Raw genomic sequence first — 18,477 nt, 5'->3', positions numbered from 1 at the left:
TTTTGCTGCCCCAATCCTGGCCTCATAATTTATCTGACCTAGGATACAGCCACTAACTGGAAAGCAAGCAAGAAATAGACCTAAGTGTTGCCTGACTAGAATGTGATATTTTTTCTTTATCTCTTTAGTTTTCAATAGAACTGATCACCTGAATGAACTGCATCTTTTCATAGGTTCTCAAGGACTGCAGCTGTAAGTTTCAACAGTAAGAAATAATGGCAATTATACCACTATCATTTATGGTAGCAGAGATGTCTATTAGCTAAATCCTTGATGATATCTGCATTACAGGGATAAAATAATTTACCCTTCTGCTCAGGATGGAAAATATACTGTCGAACATTTTTATTAGAAGTATGGACACAAATATTAAAAGTAATATTTGCATCCACATTCACATGAAAATCTATGAGCCAGTTACAACCTCTGACTTTCCTTTTAAAGGTCTGGTCTGCAGCATAACATTTACTATTAAAAACATGGTAAAGAAAAATTGACTTTCAACTGTTTATCTTATATGGTAGAGATAAAATGCCACTAATGCAAATGACTATTGTGAGGCCAGCAGAATGCTGAAGTAGCCCATAAACTCCAATGTGGAGACTAGATACAGGGCCTTTATTCCTAGATGATTTCTGTACCAGGATATTATTTAAAAATGAAACACTTTTCCAGGAAAATACCACTGTAGAAGGAGATTTTTTTAAACTACCACTCTTCTCCAGATGATTAAAGCTTAGCTCTTAACTTTATCTGGATACTATATAACCATTATCTACCTCAGAGCACCAAGCAGGCTCTTTAATCTAGGCTAGCACCTGCAGAGATCTCTTTAATACATACCAACCCACCTTCCATCTTGAAGAACTCTAAGCCTGTTTAGAAATAATAGCAACTGACCATCATGTGGACCTGTCATTATCTCTGAAAACTTCCCTATGGATTCCATAGCCACTTAATAATTTAGGATGCTATTCTCCAAAGGTTGTGGGGATTCATTCTCTCTGGCTAAGCATACCCATTTAAAGTGACTGAGATGGTTCTAATATGAAAAGAAGAAGATGGAGTACAAGCTTGTTTTTTTGCTGATGTCTGTAAATTAAGGCATTTCATTCTTATATAGCAGTGAATAGACGATGTTACAGAAATAGTACTGAAACTGTGATAATTTAATTCTAACCAGAGTGGGTTTATATGTTCTGAAGTTAACAACAGCTTACATCCAAAACTTAGAGTAGCTTCACTGCTTCTGACCGTTCCAAACATATTTGTTGCTATACAAACATATTTTCCAGCATCCTTTGATTTTTCTGGGTTATTGATAACAAGTCTGCCTCCCACCATGCTGTAGCGTTCCTTTGTGAAGTCAACATCCCAGTTGTTTATTTTCCACCTGTTAAAATAAGAAGAAAGTTGAAAAGTTTACTGTTTGAAATATGATATTCCATACAGATCACTCATAAGTAGCTATGAATTGCAAACAACTATGACATACTTTAGAACATACAAAATGCCATACTAGGTCAGACCAATGGTCCTTTTAGCCCAGTATCCCATCTTTGACAGTGTCAGAGATGAATGCTATGAGAGCACTGAATCAGGTATATCTGGAGTGATCTATCCCCTGTTCCTTACCCTCTCTGGTATCCATCATCACTGATTTACTTGCATTTGTAATGGCCAAAGAAAGTTGTTATTTTATTCATTTCCAGAAAAGGCTTTCAATAAGATTTTCCTACCTGCTCTGGGTATGTAGAAACTGAGGAAGGCAGTCTAGGCCTAAGTTGTAATAATATTTGCTGTACAAATCCCACTGAAAACAGTGACAGGCCAGCTATATTATTGTCTTTCCTTATAAAACAATCTTGTTGAGGACTCCTCCTCTAACTGCTGGAAAGATGGCAGGGGACATTATATGAGACTGGATAGATGGGTGGATAGATGGCTAGGTCAGATTTTGTATTTCAGGAACTGAGATGGCATGACTGTTTTATTTAATAAAATACTATCCCAACAGAATAGGAACATAGTCAGCCAAAATTATTCACAATATAATTCCATGCAACTTCACTGGATTTACACAATTGTATGAACATTAAGTGGTATTATTGTATCCACCAGGGGGAGCCCATAACCTTGCTTGAATGTAACACGTATGTGTAGTGAATAACCATAGAAATATAATTTAAAATGAATATAATAGGCATGAAGATAAATGTCTGCACACCATTTCATACCAAGAACTGAAAATATAAAACATTTTTTTGAAACTCAGACTGCAAACTTGACATTTTTGCATTTGTGTCAAAATGGCTTATTGAAATATTTATGCTAAATGCAATATTTCCTTGGCAGCTGAAGTTAATTATGTATTTCAATTTGATACAGACAGAGAGAATACAAAAAAAGATTTTAACAAAATTACATAACAATCTGAATAAGCCTTAAAAATTCAGAAGAGGAGACTTTTCTAGGATACTACAAACCCTTTAATATTCCTAGAATCTTAAAAGGTGTGATTTCATTGCTATTAGAAAACCCACATGTATACATTAGTAATAAATTATAATATCTATCTATCTATAAAGTATCAAACAAATGGGCATCAGTGGGGAATCAGAAACAAAAAACAGGATTTTGTTCTTCTAAATTTGCAAGTTTGAGGTCAGCATGTCAGCACAGAGTCCTGCTTCCCTGATCCAGCTTGATTTTCTTCCTGTGGGAGCATGATATAATTTATGCTAATTTGTAAAATAAGGTTACCCTATCTACCTATATATACACACATACACACATCACCCAAAAGATCTAACATCTCAATGGAGTCATCAAAACTGAGCATAGGAATTAACATGTGATCTTAATAATTTAAATGTCTTCTCTTCTCAGGCAATCCATTTTCAGCTTCAGAGTGCCACTTCTGTAGTGCATATATGTCTCTCCCTACAATTTCAGGGTTAGCACACAGCTATGGGATGTGGGAGGCCCAAGGTCAAGTCTCTGACTCTGTGTGATTTACAGTAATCTAGAAGAAAAAAACTGTGCTGTGAACCAGGCATACCTTGTCAATCAACCTCGCTCTTCATAATCCTAAACCACTGACCCAGTTGCCAGGTATTCATAACTACCTGACTACCAGGTGAATTATACCGGAGATGTGTAGTGAATATACTGAAATGTATGCTCTGCTCTGCAACTCAAACAAAAGTTAAAAGTTTACTTGTAAGTAGGAAAGGGGATTGCTCTGGCTCGGCAGTTCATTGATACTTGTCCATCTGATGATTCCTCCGGGTAGATGGTATCAATAGGCTGCTCTTCAAAAACAGGTCCATAGCCTTTATTTCCTTCCTCTGAAATAAAGTTAATAATTTGATTACTTAATGTGTTAAGGTAAATCTACTACCAATGTACCCAATTCACATCCTTTTTAAAGCACCGTGCTTGTGGATGATATTGTACCATTAACCTTGCAAAATGAGGCTGTACTCTGCTTCAACAAAATTAACACAGAACTTCTGACTTTCTATCACCACTCTTTTTGCTTCATTCCAGGAGTCTCTCTTGAGGAAAGAAGGCAATTTAAACATCATTTCCATTCACACCTTGACCTCACTGCTGATACTACCAGCCATACTGACAATTAATGCCCAGACTAGTGGAGGTATATGTGATTTGGCCATCTATCTATCTATTATGAATGCACATGAGACTAATTCATGTTGCACATGCCTACAGACTTGCATCAAATGGGGCCATATACAAGGCCCTGAGCTAAAATCGACTAGTTCTCTATCTTATGATACACTGACCACCAAATGTTGTATAAGTTCAGAATAAATGTTTAGTGTAGCACATAAATAAAGAACAAATATTAAAGGGGATTCCAATGACCCTTATTAAACTTCTCATTCTATATAGGCTCTATGAAAAAGAAAAAATGTTGTGAATTTGATGTAAGATGCTGTAGCCAAAGGTAAACGTTATTTATTCAGTTAAATCCCTGCAAAATGATGGTTTAAAAAAAAAAAACCCTTAAAATTGCAGTCAAGCACTAAAAGGTTAGAAAATGCCAAAAGTAATGTTCTCTCTGCAATAAAGGGTGCAAACAAGTATTCTCTGCACCTGGCTTCGGCTTAGGTGACTTACTTTAATGTGCTCCCATTTGCTGCTTCCAGGAGCCATGCAGGGAAACCAGTGCAAGTAACTTGGGGTGGGGAAGGAGTGGATGAAGTAGGGTAGACGAGGGGCTAGCAGGTCTGTGGGGGGAATTTGTTGGGTTGTGGCTGGGCTTTCCCAGCCCCAGGGCTGTGCTGTGAAGGGGTACAGACACTCACAAGTACAGGTTAACCCCTTCATAGTCTGAGTGAACTCAGTCTCAATCTAAATTAGTGCACCTACACAGATAAACTAATTTAGATTGGGTACACCATTTTTGGGATGTTTCAGTCCTCTCTATGCCTGCAGATTGGGCATTTAGATCTACCTAATGAGGGCTAGGTTAGGTCAGTCTAAATGGAATGCCTATATGTACCCAAATTCAATGTTTTTAAAGTACACTGGGGGGAATCCCCCAGAGGGAGCACTAACAGCAAAGAGAAACTATCTCTGCTCTCAGATCCAGTACTTGGTGCTATAGAGGTGGGAGTCATGCAGAAGCTATGGCTATGGCCCCAACCCTGGGAGGGGTTGCAGCCTGCCCCCTCACCTCTCTCATATACAATTCTAAGATGAGGGGCTTTTTTCCCCATGTTACATGTGGGGGGGACCTCATCTTAGATTCAAGTAAATATGATAATTTCCCTAATCTGTTTCTCAGAAATGTCTGAACTATTTTAGCTATAGTCTTCCCAAAATGCAAGGAGCTTAGAATGAGAAGTGTTGGACATCACCCAGAAATTCCTACAGTGTGGTGTTAAAAACCTGTATGTTCCTATTAACAACCTGTACATTGTCCTTGCCAGAGATAAATGTACTTGAATCAAAGTGGGCTTTTTGCAATAATTCCTTTAAAATTGTGCCGTTTGATTACAATACACATATTTGAGATGAATGCTAGGCAGGCTTTATGACATCTAAATGAGAAAACAGAACATTAAATTCATAGATAAATTCATGCAATCTATTTTTGTATTTCTGTCATCATTTGCTGATTAAAAACTGTATTTCATAAAATAATAATAAATTTCAACAATTGCACAGGAAGTTTTTTTTCCTTGTACAGAATTATTTTCATTACAGCACTATCAGGAAAGCAGGCTGAGAAAATGGAATAAACAGCCTGACCCTGCTCAGTTTGGAGATTTTCATTGTTTCCATAGGGAGTAGATTTGAGTCCAAAGCAGCTGTATGCTGTGGCATTGCCAGGTCAATTAATTTCTAAAAACACCTAAGTAATGACAGGAGAAACCTGTCACAGAAGCAGATGATGATAACTGGAAGGATGAGCAGAGTAGCTTAAGAACTGTTTCATTTCGTTGTAATTTTATAAATACTATTCATAATTCACGTATTTTTAAATCACAGTCACTACAACATCATAGACTATACGCTTTTTTTGGTATGGCATGTATTTGTACAGAGCCTAGAATAATTAGATTACAAAGGTGAGCGAGGTTTCTGCACACTTCTGTAATATGAATATGAAAAAATAACCTTTGGCAACAAAACACAAACATGCAGCACACAATGGCTGACCTACTATTCTTACCTTGGGATTATGATGTTACAACTCATTCAGGCATTTCATGACATTTTCTTCTAATGCCAACAGCACTCATGATTCTACCATGGTGATGATTATACCACAGTAGTAACAGCTTTGTGAGCCTGTCAATGTCAACCTTACTATGTAATGACAATTCTGCTGCCAATGTCAAGGTCAGCAGGATCAAAACAACAGGATCCAGTTCAAGAACAGCAAATAAAATGGACCTTTCATTCTCCATCATGCGTTATGTATGGATTAGTATGTAAGCAGCATAAAGAACATGCCAATATGATGAGGCCATGGTAGGGACCGGAGGACTGAGCCCAATATTACACTAATGTTGCTCCATAGCAGGTAGTGGGAATGAATTTGGGTCTCAAGCATTTTATTATTTCATCATGCAACCCTGTCCATAGCTCTTGTCAGCTGAGAAATAAAAAGGTTAAGCCCCATCTATACTACAGCTCTTAATATTGCTACTCATAAGGGAGCTGTACTAGTGATAAATTATGGTCCCATTTTTGCCAATATAAACATAATAGAGATTAAAGGAGTGCTGGACTCTAGAACTAGAGCACTGAAGACCTAATATATGGGAGGAAGGGATGAGAAATAAGGGAGGATAATTACACGTCTGTGTTTTTATGACTTTGACTCAAGGCCAAGATAAACTTAGTTAAGCAAAATCACTTAAGTAGTATTCTACTTAAGAAACTCTAAATGAGTTACTTTTAGAATAAAATAAATATTTACTTTAATAATCCATTTAATAAAGGGGCAACTAAGATAATTTGAAATATGACCAAAACTTTGCCACAGAGGTCTATTCAACCACTTACCCAATAAGCCTAGACTAAATGTCATACCAAAATGAGCACTGATATTTAAACTAGATTCCAATTTCATGCTTTGCTCTCATGATAATCTTTAATGTAAAATAAAGGTATTTAGTAATGAAGGATATTTCTTTCAGAAAATGCAGTAAGAATATTATGAAAAGGTACATTAATTTAAATATTGTGTACTAAATATCTTAAGGAGCAAAAAAGAACAGCTATGGATCATATACTGGTAATTTACCTAAGAAATCTACAAATCACTTTTATCTTTCAACTCCTCTGAAGATGTAAAACCCCCAGAATCTCTTTATATAAGATTGTGGCAGGGTGTTATGTGGGTTTTACCAGCCACTGAGAAAGTCCACTGGAGTAGAGGTAAGGTAAATATGTAGTGGAGAGATTTCTAAAATTCCTCACAAGTAATAAAATGAGAAATGCTCAAAAATATGCTTGGTGAGTTGTGACACCATCAACACCATTCATACTGGACCATTATAAGGAAGGGAAAACAAATATGGTATTTTTGAGTTTTCTGTAAGTGAAGAAAGTTATATTACAATTTATAGTAAATTTTACCTCTTAGTCCTACTACCTGAGGCATCTGAACAGATTTCTAATGAGAGCTAGAATTCTCAGGGGTGTAAATATCAATGGGAATTGTGAGCCCAAATGATCTAGGTGCAATTGAAAATCTCATCTGATATATTTTTATTAGAGCTACTTGAAGATCAATTTAGCACATGTCCATTACATACACACTTTCACAACATGAAATCTGTGAGAGATTATAAAACATGACATCAAACACATTTAGGAAAAAAGAAAAGACTTTGAAAGACTAAAAAGATGTCTGTAAATAACAATCAGAAGCCACCCAAGGCAGTAATTTTCAAGTCATGTCATGATATTTGTCAGAAATATGAAAAAGCAGTGGCAATCAAAAGGCTTAATCAGTACATACTAACTCTGAATATTTATTTCACATACTATTCATACAGAGAAGCTGAATATGTCTTACAAAAAATAATTAGTTCAAGCAACTATTGACTTTGCTGAGGATTTCAAGTACAATAGAAGATAAATTCTAAATATTGATATTATTATTGTGCATTCTGAAATTTCAGATGTCCTATAATCTGTACCAGACCATGAGCCAAATGCTTTATTAATGTAAATGGCAAATGTTATGCATTAACAGGGAATGGTCCTCTATTTTGATATAAAGGAACCGATTCTCAAGTATGCTAGCACCCCCTTTGAATTACTCAGGAAAAGCAGATGACACTCAAATGGTAAAATCAAACCACAAATCATTTACCGAGAATTCCCCTAGCTCAGAGATTCCTACTGGTGAATTAATGCAGTGCTTTGGTGCAACTGGACTTTGAGCTTTTGCAGACCCCATTTTTGAATATTTGGGACATTTGCCAGGGGGTTGCTGGTCTACATTCCCATATCAATTCTCCACAGGCACAGAATACATTGAAGACTTTACATCAGTAGTGTAAATTTAAAGGTGTCCCACAAAAGCAGTGAGGCTGGCCCTCGCAATCAGAAAGCTGGAACCAACTCCCTGATCCATAGTCTACCTCATCCTATGATACCAACCAGACTTTTGCCGGAGGAAAGTCTCTACCCCAGAGACAGGCAGTTACACTGAAAGATTCTTGTATGCTATGCACTATTGTGTGGTGAGCATGTATCACTTTAAATTACTTTTAAAGGCTGATCACCAGATAATGGGTTTGTAGTTCCAAGTTTTCTCTTATGCGTTTATTAGCAGTAAAGCTGAGCAGGTACTGTTTAGCCTTTGTAGGAGAACCACCACTATAGCAATAATTTCAAGTAAAAATATTTTTTAAAAGATATTTACATATTTTTTACTATTTTTATTTTTATTCCTAGTGTTCTTGCCATTGCTTGTTATGCTGGGGAGGGGTAAGAGAAAACCTTTAATTCACTATTTAATTACATCATTCCTACTCTCACTAATACTCGTGACCATTTCTGTATTTAGAGGTTTGGACCCAAATCAATCCCTGCTGTAATTTCATTAACTTTCATTTATTATGCTGGGCATGACTTTGGCTTACTCATAAATAGTCATGGAGTCTAACTTGATGCATCTCCTTTGAATCTGCAATTAATTCAGTAGGGTACTACTGGCATTATTATTATTAGGGCAATATTTGCCTGTTATATGCAAATGATAAAAAGAGACCCCTGAAACAAAGATTGCAGATGCTGGGTTGATTCTTTGTTTCTTCTAGTTAAAGAAACAGAATGAATGCAGTATGTGTGGTTGACTGTGAAGGCTGCTGAACAGGAGAGTCTAGTGAAATTACTGTATATTAATGAGGTTTTAAATTACATTGTTTACCAAATAGCAATTCAGTTAAACTTATAGTTCTTCATTCAAAAGCACATTAACAAATCATTGTTACTGCTACTAGTTACTGTTACTAGGCTGGTTCCAACAGTATTTTAAATTTACTCAAGTGTAAATTTAGAGAAACTCCAAGGATTTCAACAATCTGGACATCTATCAGTGAAGAATTCATCAGAGACTAGCTAATTTCATGTCCAGTAAACCAAAAAATTGGCATCAGATGGCAACAAATTTTGACCTATAGAAATCTAGGCTGCATGTGAATCAGAGCTATAAAGAGATAAGGGCTGCTGACTTAAACAAATGACTCCTAATTAATTATCATCACATATAGATGTTAAACACAAACAATCTGTCCTTATCCAGAGAAAATTGCCCTGTATTGATATTTGGCAAATCTGCTCTGTCCATTTCAAACAGAAAAACATGCAGACATTGATTGCATTAGCATTTATTGTTATACCTCATTTCATATTGTATATTCTTCCCAATATGAACCGATGCAAACTGAATTTCAAAAGGCAGTAGATGAAATACTGCATTACAGAATAATAGTCTCATGCTGTTCTCAGCAGGATACCAACTGTGTCAAACTTCATAATTTCTCCTGAAGTATGTTGTTATAATAACAGAATTCATCTTTGAAAACTTGCCTTTTGCCTATGTACAACTTACTTCCAACAGCTGAGATCATGCCTGTACATTCAGCTTAGAGGGGGGCTGAGCACCCCAGAGACTGCACTACAGCATTTATGAGGTGCAATTTACACCTACAACTGATTCAAAGAGCAAGACCACAGCACTGCTTTCTCCCTGACCACCATGTGGCATCATGTACCTCCTGTAAAGTAGGAAAGGGGAGATTTCTGAGACCCTGGGATATAAGTGAGATGGAAGGTTCTTAGCTCCTTGTCTGCAACACACACTGGTGAAGGCAACAAGCAGAACTTGGTCCTTATGCAGGGGTGTTTTGAATTAACCATTGCCATGTTTCTTCCCTTAAGCAAGCCAAGGAACAGCACAGAGGAATAACAATGTCAACACAGATATTTCCATACTGCAGCATCAAACCACAGGTCCATATTGTTCAGTCTGCTTCTCTGCCAAGAGCCAGCACTAAGTTTCAGAAGAAAGTGCAAGACTCCTGCAGAAGGCAGATGTGCGATAACCATTTCATTTCTCAAGATTAGGTTCCACCCTGACCTCTGTTAGATTAAAACTGCCTTAAAGCCAGGCTCCATGAGGCTTAATTAGCCCTTCCACACATTTCTCATCATTATTGTGTATGGTAACTCTGGATATTGATGATATCTAACTTTCAGGAATCTTGCTAAATTCTTGGCCTGAACAACTTCTTGTAGCAGCAAGGTCCACATTTAATTATACACAGTGGGCGCATCTACATGTGTGCTTTACTACAGTGTTGCCTAATTAGTTCCTTAGTAAAGCATCACTGTCTGCACAAATGCCCATATTAGGGCACATTAGATGAATTCAATCTGCTGTAAAATAATACTGGTGGGGACAGCAGTATCTTATGGTGGAGTACTTACCTGTGGTGAAATAATTGTTTAAACATTGAGCCGAGTGTACAATGTGCCCAGTCAGCCCAGGCAGCAAGGGGCCAAACCCCTGTTTGCTGCCTAACCACAGGGCTCTGTACACTGGGTCACTCTTGTGCCCCAGCCAGCCCCTCTGCCACCTGTCACAACCTCCCCCCGGGTCCCATGCCAGCCTGGGGCTGCTCTGCCCAGGCTCAGCATGCTGCGGTCCTGGGCGCATGTGAAGTCACTGCACCCAGGAGCAGCTGACTCTGGCATAAAGTGTGCCAGAGCTTATCACATCACCTTAATAGCATGTGTAGATACGTCCAGTGTGAACACCTATTCCATCTTGGACGGTTTGAGTATCTTTCTAGTCTCATTAAATGACCCCTTGTTACTCAGGAGAACAGAAGATTCAGGTATTTAATGCTGAGCATTCACTATTTACATGCTTTTATTGTGTTCTCTCCTACCTGTCTTCTAAGTTAAACAGCCTGTCCTTTTAATTTCCCCTTCATATGGGACTCTTCTGCATCCAATTGCCCTTTTCTGAACTTTTTCAGTTCAGCCATGTCTTATCTGAGATTGGCTGATCACTACCAATGTTCCCTCTAAGGTTTAGTGGTACTCCTGGTTGGGAGTACGCAGGTATCTCAGTGTGCCCGTCCCTCCCCCCTCCTGCAGCAGCTTGTTGCCGTTTGGGGCAGGTGGCAAGCAGCCGGATGCAAGGCCAGTGGCAACAGCAAGGGAAGCATTGGCACCCCCTTGCTACTGCACTGGGCGTCCCACGCCCAGGCTGACACCCAGGGGCCATGGCCACCTACCGTCCCTCCATTCGTACACTACTGTCTGTGCAGCGTTAAAAAGTTATTGCATGGCATGATTTTTTATTGTGTGCTGCTGCACACATGCGCAGCTTAGAGGGTATGCTAATCACTACTATGCAGAATATTCTACATGTTTCCACACCATTGATTTAAAATAAAGGTGTTATATTCTCTGTATTAGTTTTCCTTCTTCATGAATCCTAGCATATTTACTTTTCTGGTTAAGTCTGCACATTGAACAGAGGTCTTCATTAAGCTGTCTATAGAGATGGCCAGGTTCCTTCTGCTCGGTTGACATAGCAAGGCACATGAGTAGTTTAAGTTTCCCCTCCTATGTGTATTACTTTTCCTTTACTGATACTAAATTTCACTTGTAATTATTTGCCCTCTGATTTAGCTTGTTTAGGTCTCTGAAGTTCCTAAAGCAGGAATTGACAAACCTATGGACTGCAGGCTGGAGCCAGACATTTGATCTGGCCTACGGACTTGAGGTTTCAACAGCTGTTTTGGCCCAGTTTGGGTCAAAAGCAGGTAGGCAGGCACAAAGAGGGAAGATGCTAGGACCCAGATGCCATTGATACCGCTTTTTCATGGCAGCACAGGGAAAGCATCTGCAGCCAGTGCTTTCCCCCAGTGGCAGGGGACTTTGGCAACAGTTGCTTTCCCCTGCTGCTGTGGAAATGAGCACTGGCTGCTGACACTGTCCCCATGCCACTGATGGGAAAAAGCTGCAGATACTCTTGCCATGCCACTGAGGGGCTGCAGTGGGTGGGTTCTAGCATCCACCTGCCATGCGCTGACCCACCTCCAATCCAAACTGGGTCAATCTGGCCCATAGCCTGAAAAGGTTACTAACCTCTTCCCTAAAGTTGTCCCTAACCTGAATAGTTGCCATTATTTTCCATAATTGTTCCTGTTATTTGGATACAGCATAGTCACTCATGCTTTTAAAGTTCCCGGCTTCTGGTAGACTCAAATAATCTTGTTTGTTTTTACACCTTTGTTTATTTGTACTTTGTGTGCCTACCTGGTCTTGAGAAGGCACTCCCTAACTACCTTGGAGTGTGTGCCTGGGATTGGGTGTGATGCTTGCTATCTCAGCGGGGAATCATGTTCTCCCCGAAGGAAATGCTGAAACTCTCCTGCCACGACTTTGATGTTTCTTTCAGAGGTGGGGCTCCCTTCTGTGGTTCCCTGTGGGTCAGTCATGCTCCCTAACAGGTGTCTTTGGGCCTCCATCTCCCCTACATACCAGCCATGCGCCAGCCTTCAGGATGGTCACTTGGTGACCTGCTGGTTAGCCCTCTGCTGTTAATTCCCACACTTTTCCTTGCCTACAGGGCCCTTGGTGCCCTTACCCAACTATGGACCTCTTCAGGGTGTTAGGCCATCCCCGATATTCTTTAGTACCTTCCTTAATGGTGCTGCAGCTTGTAGCGCATGCCTTGACAGTCCTTAATCTGTGAGTGCTGCCCTGGGCCCTGACCTTTCTCGGGGGTCCCTCTGGGCTACCAACAAAAAAGAAGATTAATAACAAAAAACAAAGGGGAGAAGGGCCTTGGCCCATCCCCACTCACAAGCCCAGCATCTGTGGATCCTGAAGTCCTTTGACACCACCCTTGTCTTTTCAATGGGTTGCGAACCCCTCCAAGGAACCTATCCTCGGACTCCTGGATGCTAGCCGGTGCAGTCTGCCCCTGGCCTGGGAGGCAACCTTGCCACTTGCCTTTGGCTGTACCTCCCCTGTTTCTCCTTTGCCACCAGCTTTTACTTCAGTCGGGCAGCATTTGACGATGACATCATCTGCTGGCATCGCTTTCATCCGGAAATAAAGTTGGCTGGTGAACTGCATGGGCGTTCTGTTGTGCCCCTGTAACAGGTAATTTTGACCTTTCTTCAACGCTTACTTTGTGGGGTCAGGTTGTCCCCACCCTCATTCCTGCCACAGGGAGGGTCCCTCGTGTCCTCGTCTTCATTCCCCTGGGACACTGTGAAATTCCCATTGGCCTTTTCCTCTGGCTTACCTGAGTCCTGTAATTGATATTCCTTTTAACTGACTTTACTAGGATTAGATGGCTGAATTTTGCAGGATTTCTATTGGCTCCATCAGCCTCTTGAACTTTGCCTTTTAGCCATAATGGTTTCCTCCAGGCCCTATAAGTGTCTGTTTGTTCAAAGTTAATATTGTTCCTTTAAGCCAGTGGTTCTCAACATTCACAGATTCCAGGTACCCCTGCATAACTTTTAAGTTGAATGTTTAGGCCCTGAAGATCCAGAGGTAAAAAAAAACATGCAGAAAAAAAGTGGGGTGGCGCATGTGGAGGCAGCATGCGTCGCCCAAAACCAGAGCCTGGCTGGACAGAGCCACACTTCAGCTGCCAGCCAGGCTCCAAACTGCAGGAGCACTGTACCTGTGGCTTCCCTGGCCCCCAGGTAAGGCTGCTGGGGCCAGAAGAGTTGCTGACCCCCACCTCTCCTACCCCACTTGGGGTAACCTGCCATGTGCCAGAGGGCACGTAGTATGGGGATTCCCTGGGGACAACTAGCAGCAGCATAAAGTGTGCTGCTGCTAGTTTTCCCTGGGAAACCAAACTTCCACGTTCATCTGGATGTGGCCAAACATCAGTTTTGATAGAGTGATGTGAAAGTAATTTGTCTCAAGAGACGGCAAAGATCTAGTCTCCCTGCTTCATCAACATCCATCCAAATCACTTTCCTCTAAGTCAATTTATTTTATCATTAGCTAAATCAGTCCTAACATGTATCTAATTTATTTCTGAAAATCAATTTTATTCACATATTTAGAATAGTATTAAGAAGAACAGCTGTGGCTTACAATTACACCAACCCGCGTGTCACCTTATGTGTAGGTGCATATATATTTGCATGCATGTGTAAGGAAACCAGAAATATGTAGTTCAACAACATAATTCATAGGACATGATTGTAATCATTTTATTTTACAACAAGGCATACTTGGGATACTTGGTGGGATGGTTTTTCCCAGATGGAAATTTAAATAGAACCACAATTGCTTAAAATTTATATTAAAATCTTAAGTATACTCATTTATATTGTCTTATTTATGTTTTCACTTATAGATTCCGTAAAATAGAACCATTTTTTCTCCATGTTATTTTGCACTCTGCTTTTTACCAAAAGCTGAGAAGCCTAAAACCCTTTCATTGGCTTGTCTAATTTTTAACAAGGATTTATAGCACTCTGTCTCAAACCGTAGGGAGGAATAACGTATCAAAACTAATGTGTTGACAAGATGTAGTTCCATCAGAAAGACAGGTAGAGGAGAATTTCTGGCTTTCTGCTGCATGGTTATAAATTCAGAGTCTATCTTCACTAACACTAACAGACTATAGATTTATATTTCTTTAACTATAAAACCTGCTTAGTTTCTTCCAGTTGCACATGCACAGGGTAGGATAGCTAACAACTGCTCTCCTGTCTTTGGCAGCAAGTCTCAACACCTAATGTGAGGTAATCCTCCACTTCACTAGTAAGTCCATGACAGAAAAACCTAACAACAATTTCTTCTAGATCCAGCAGGAAGAAGGCACTGGTGGCTCACTTCTACTATTGCTGTAGAATCCACTTATTATCATGGGTGGTTTTCATCTGTGTTACAGCATTGCCTAGGAGCTTCAATGAGGAGTCAGAATGCTGCAGGGCTACACAGTGGACAGATGGAACAAAGATAAGGGCTGTACCCCAGAGAGGTTATTCTTCCAGTTTATGGAGCAAAGGGTACAGGTGCAGAGTGGTGTGACTCCTGCTCCCCATTTATTCCTTGAGTTGTCATATATTCTAAAGGCTATAAAGAGATAAAGGAAAAGGATGGGGCGGGCAGATCCCTGGCTCCACTGCCTTACACAGGAAAAGGGGATTGCAGCAGTGTGTACCTTCTCTCACTCCCAGAGAAATAAAAATCCTCCAGACTGTCTCATTACAGATGCTATTTTTTTAACCACACAACTGATATAGAATCTATTTCACAGTTGTTTAATACCTCCATTTCACAACATTTTCAACAGATCAGATGATTTATTACTTACTCTTTCAAATATGCTATTGGTTTAATATAATGCCGCAATGGATTAATTTCAGTCAGTACAGGTCTGGCATTTGGGTTTACAAATAATAAAACATGGTGCACAAATTTAATCTGAATACTGTTGAGTATGAAATTATGTACCTAGTTTGGTAGGGCTGTAAAGTCTGTGAAGCTCTCTAGGTCTGTTTAAAAAGGCCATTCACTATCAAGTACAAATATACTCAGGTCAGGGGTGGATCCAGAGGTGGTGCAGTGGCATAGCTATACCCTCCTTTTGGACTGGACTACTTTACAGGAGCCTCTGGGAACTTGTTAAAGTCCCTAAAGTAGGTGAAAATACTCTCTCCTTTCCCCTTCCTATTCAAAGTCACACCCCTTCCCTGCACCCCCAGCCTGCCTGTCCCCACTGGGGGGTGGGGAAGCACCAGAGCCATTCCTGCCTGCTGCATGGAGCTTGGGCTCAGCCGGGCATGGGGACCAACAGCATCAGGGATGGCTGGAGGTTACCCTTCCCTGTGCTTCTGCTGAGGCCAGGCAGGGTGGAGGGTAACTACTCTCCAGACACCCTGTTGCTACTGTTCCCTCCCCAGCTAAGCCCAGCCCAGATAGCTCTGGACCTTCTCCAACTCTGAACAGTGGAGAAAGCCATATCTGCAGGCAGGGGAGGGGGGAGGAAAAAGAGGAAGGAGTAGAGCATGCCTCTAAGGAGGAAGTGGAAGGGAGGGAGCATTTTTACTTGCTTTAGGAGCTTAAAATGTCTCCAGAGGTTCCTGCAGGGCATTTGGCCCATGCTGGTGGGGGTGGAGGAGGCTGGGAGCAAGAGGTGAAACCACCCCTGCCTGCAGTATGGTTTATTGCTTCCACACCCACCTTTGGGAAATCATGGGTCCACCCTGACTCAGCTAAATTGTTTGAATGGGTGAGAAAAGGGAAAAGAAGAAAAAGAGGAACAGCAGCAGGGAAAGGGAAAACCTAAAAGTACAAATAAGCCTGTTGTCCAGGGGGCATGGGAAAACTGTGTGCACTTAACCACAGTCTATTTAGGAGATGTCTGGCCTTCTGGAAAATTTTAGGAATCCTCTGCATAATTTAGCTTTCATTAAAAAAGCTATGACCAGGGGGTGCAGTGGTGCAGAGGTGCAGTTACACCCCAGTTTCAGACCATGTTACGGGAGCAGCAGTTAAGGATTTCCCTATGCAGCCTGGCTGGAGCAGAGGGGATCCGCTTTGGAGCTTCCCCCACCCCTGGGGAGCCAGGGACAACAGAGGCAGCAGCAGGTGGGAGGAATGGGAGGGGAAGGGAAGGCACATGCCACTGAGCATGGAGGGGAAGGGAGGGTGAGGAATTCTTACCTGTTTCACAGACTTAAAGGCCCACAGCTGCTACTTCTGTGGGCACTCTGCCTGTCCTGGGGGGGATCTGGGAGTGAGGATGTAGTTACCCCTACAGTCCCTAGTCCCAGGGAGCTGACTGGGACTCCATTTTAAGCCAATCAGTGCTCTTCCTTGCTCTGCTACAGAGAGTGTTTCTGAATATCAAGGTGTGTTATTCCTTAGCAAGACTTAACTACAATGAATCAATGTCATTTCCGGTTTCTGTCAGCTTAGGGTCTGAGGAAGTGGGCCAAAGGCAGGGTTTCTCCTGCGACAAAAGATGCTAACCAGAAAGTAAGGGTCGGTACCTAGTTAACCTGATGTATATACATACTGGAAACAATTGCACCTTCCCTTAAAAATTAAAAGGGACATAATGTTGTCAGCTCAAAGTAGGTCTGAAGAAGTTTGTGGGAATTCTACAGAAAGTTACTTAGGCTGCAGCAATCTACTTTAACAGCAGCATCATGGACTTGGATCAATTCCTACAAAAAAAACCCCTTTAACTTCAAGCACCTGGCACAGTACCATTGAAGACAAAGGAACTGCTAACATGCTCAAGGGCTTTGCTTAACCTTCATACATTCCCATGGGGTAATTTCCTACCCCAGAGGCATATTTTGTGCAGTATTTTAAAGTTAATTAATTCTAAACATGTTGCTTTTTAGGACATTGTCACTGGCACCACAGTGCACAATATCCCCAAAGAACAGCTAGCTTACACAAATGGTTTGCTCTCTGTGGATGAAAAACTGCCCAGGGTAATACCACAGGTGTGAATGTGTTTTTCCATATGGGGTAACAACTTACCCCAAGCCCATGTTAACTCACTGGGGTTACCCCAATGCAATTTCTGCATAAATGACAGGCCTAGACCTGTTTGGCCACTTTGGGTGGATGCATCTGGAAGGTCACCATTCATTCACACCTCATTCATGTCCACTTCAGGTATCCATGGTAACTAATGAATGGCCATCCTCTACTCTGTTTTTGCAGAAGATGTGGTAATCCCTTTTGCTAATCACTTTTGTCTGCAGGCTTCAAGGTCATCAAAACACCCTGACCTTTGCCAAAAAAAAAAGAAACCCTTTGTCATACCCAAATCCACCTCTGCTCTCTTTTCTCATGGCAACACTCCACTTCAGCTGCCACTTTCATAACATACAAGTTAGTTTGCCCTGCCTTTGCTGGAAGTGAGGACTAGGAGCAAATGTACAGCAGAGAAGAAATAGAACATCATACTGCAATACAGCATACACTATGGAATCCCCTTCAACGGTAATGGCTTGACACCCACCATGCCCCTTTTACCTGCTCTCAATAAGCCCCTGCATGTGTTGTTTCCAAACAGCATCCTCCCACATATAGCTTGCCTGCAGAGGGTGGATGATGCTGGTCTCTGGCTTCTGTGCCTGGAGGAGAGGGCACTACATGCACTGCCATAGGACAGGGCAGAATTGCTTCTGTGACAGCAAAGGTGGACAAGCTTGTCTTTGATTGTTATTTATATGCATTCAGCAGTAATCAATTTTTTCTTTTTTTTCTGCAGTCCAGGATGAGAAGGTAGCGCATATTCAGTGCTGAAGCCTGTCTTGCACAGGTAGCTGGGGATGACAGCAACACATCCACTGATGAAATCTTATCCCAAGGCAGTGAGGATGCTGACTTTGTTCCAGACATGGGGGATTGTTCAGAGCAAGATGACCATATATCTATGGAAGCTTCATCCAG

At 41.0% G+C, this 18,477-nt stretch overlaps 1 protein-coding gene and 1 long non-coding RNA gene across 6 annotated transcripts in view; both read right to left on the bottom strand.

The window, feature by feature from the left end:
* The window catches only part of CNTN1 (contactin 1), a 615,999-nt gene that overhangs the window by 202,289 nt on the left and 395,233 nt on the right, over window positions 1-18,477 (bottom strand). For all 5 annotated transcript variants that reach the window (XM_019514585.1, XM_019514588.1, XM_019514584.1 and 2 more), the window contains 2 exons: window positions 3,221-3,350; window positions 1,221-1,393 (listed from right to left, as the gene is read on the bottom strand). In XM_019514585.1, coding sequence (XP_019370130.1) covers window positions 1,221-1,393; window positions 3,221-3,350 — 303 coding nt within the window. The remainder of the gene's footprint in view (window positions 1-1,220; window positions 1,394-3,220; window positions 3,351-18,477) is intronic.
* LOC109295643 overlaps window positions 11,026-18,477 on the bottom strand; it is a 14,385-nt gene continuing 6,933 nt past the window's right edge. The window contains exons 2-3 of the long non-coding RNA XR_002096797.1: window positions 14,463-14,468; window positions 11,026-11,053 (exon numbers count right to left, since the gene is read on the bottom strand). This is a non-coding gene — a long non-coding RNA (uncharacterized LOC109295643). The remainder of the gene's footprint in view (window positions 11,054-14,462; window positions 14,469-18,477) is intronic.

The sequence above is a fragment of the Gavialis gangeticus genome, unplaced genomic scaffold (assembly GCF_001723915.1).
Source record: "Gavialis gangeticus isolate Ggan-Ray unplaced genomic scaffold, GavGan_comp1, whole genome shotgun sequence".
NCBI lineage: Eukaryota > Metazoa > Chordata > Crocodylia > Gavialidae > Gavialis > Gavialis gangeticus.
This window is presented reverse-complemented; position numbering and strand designations above follow the sequence as displayed.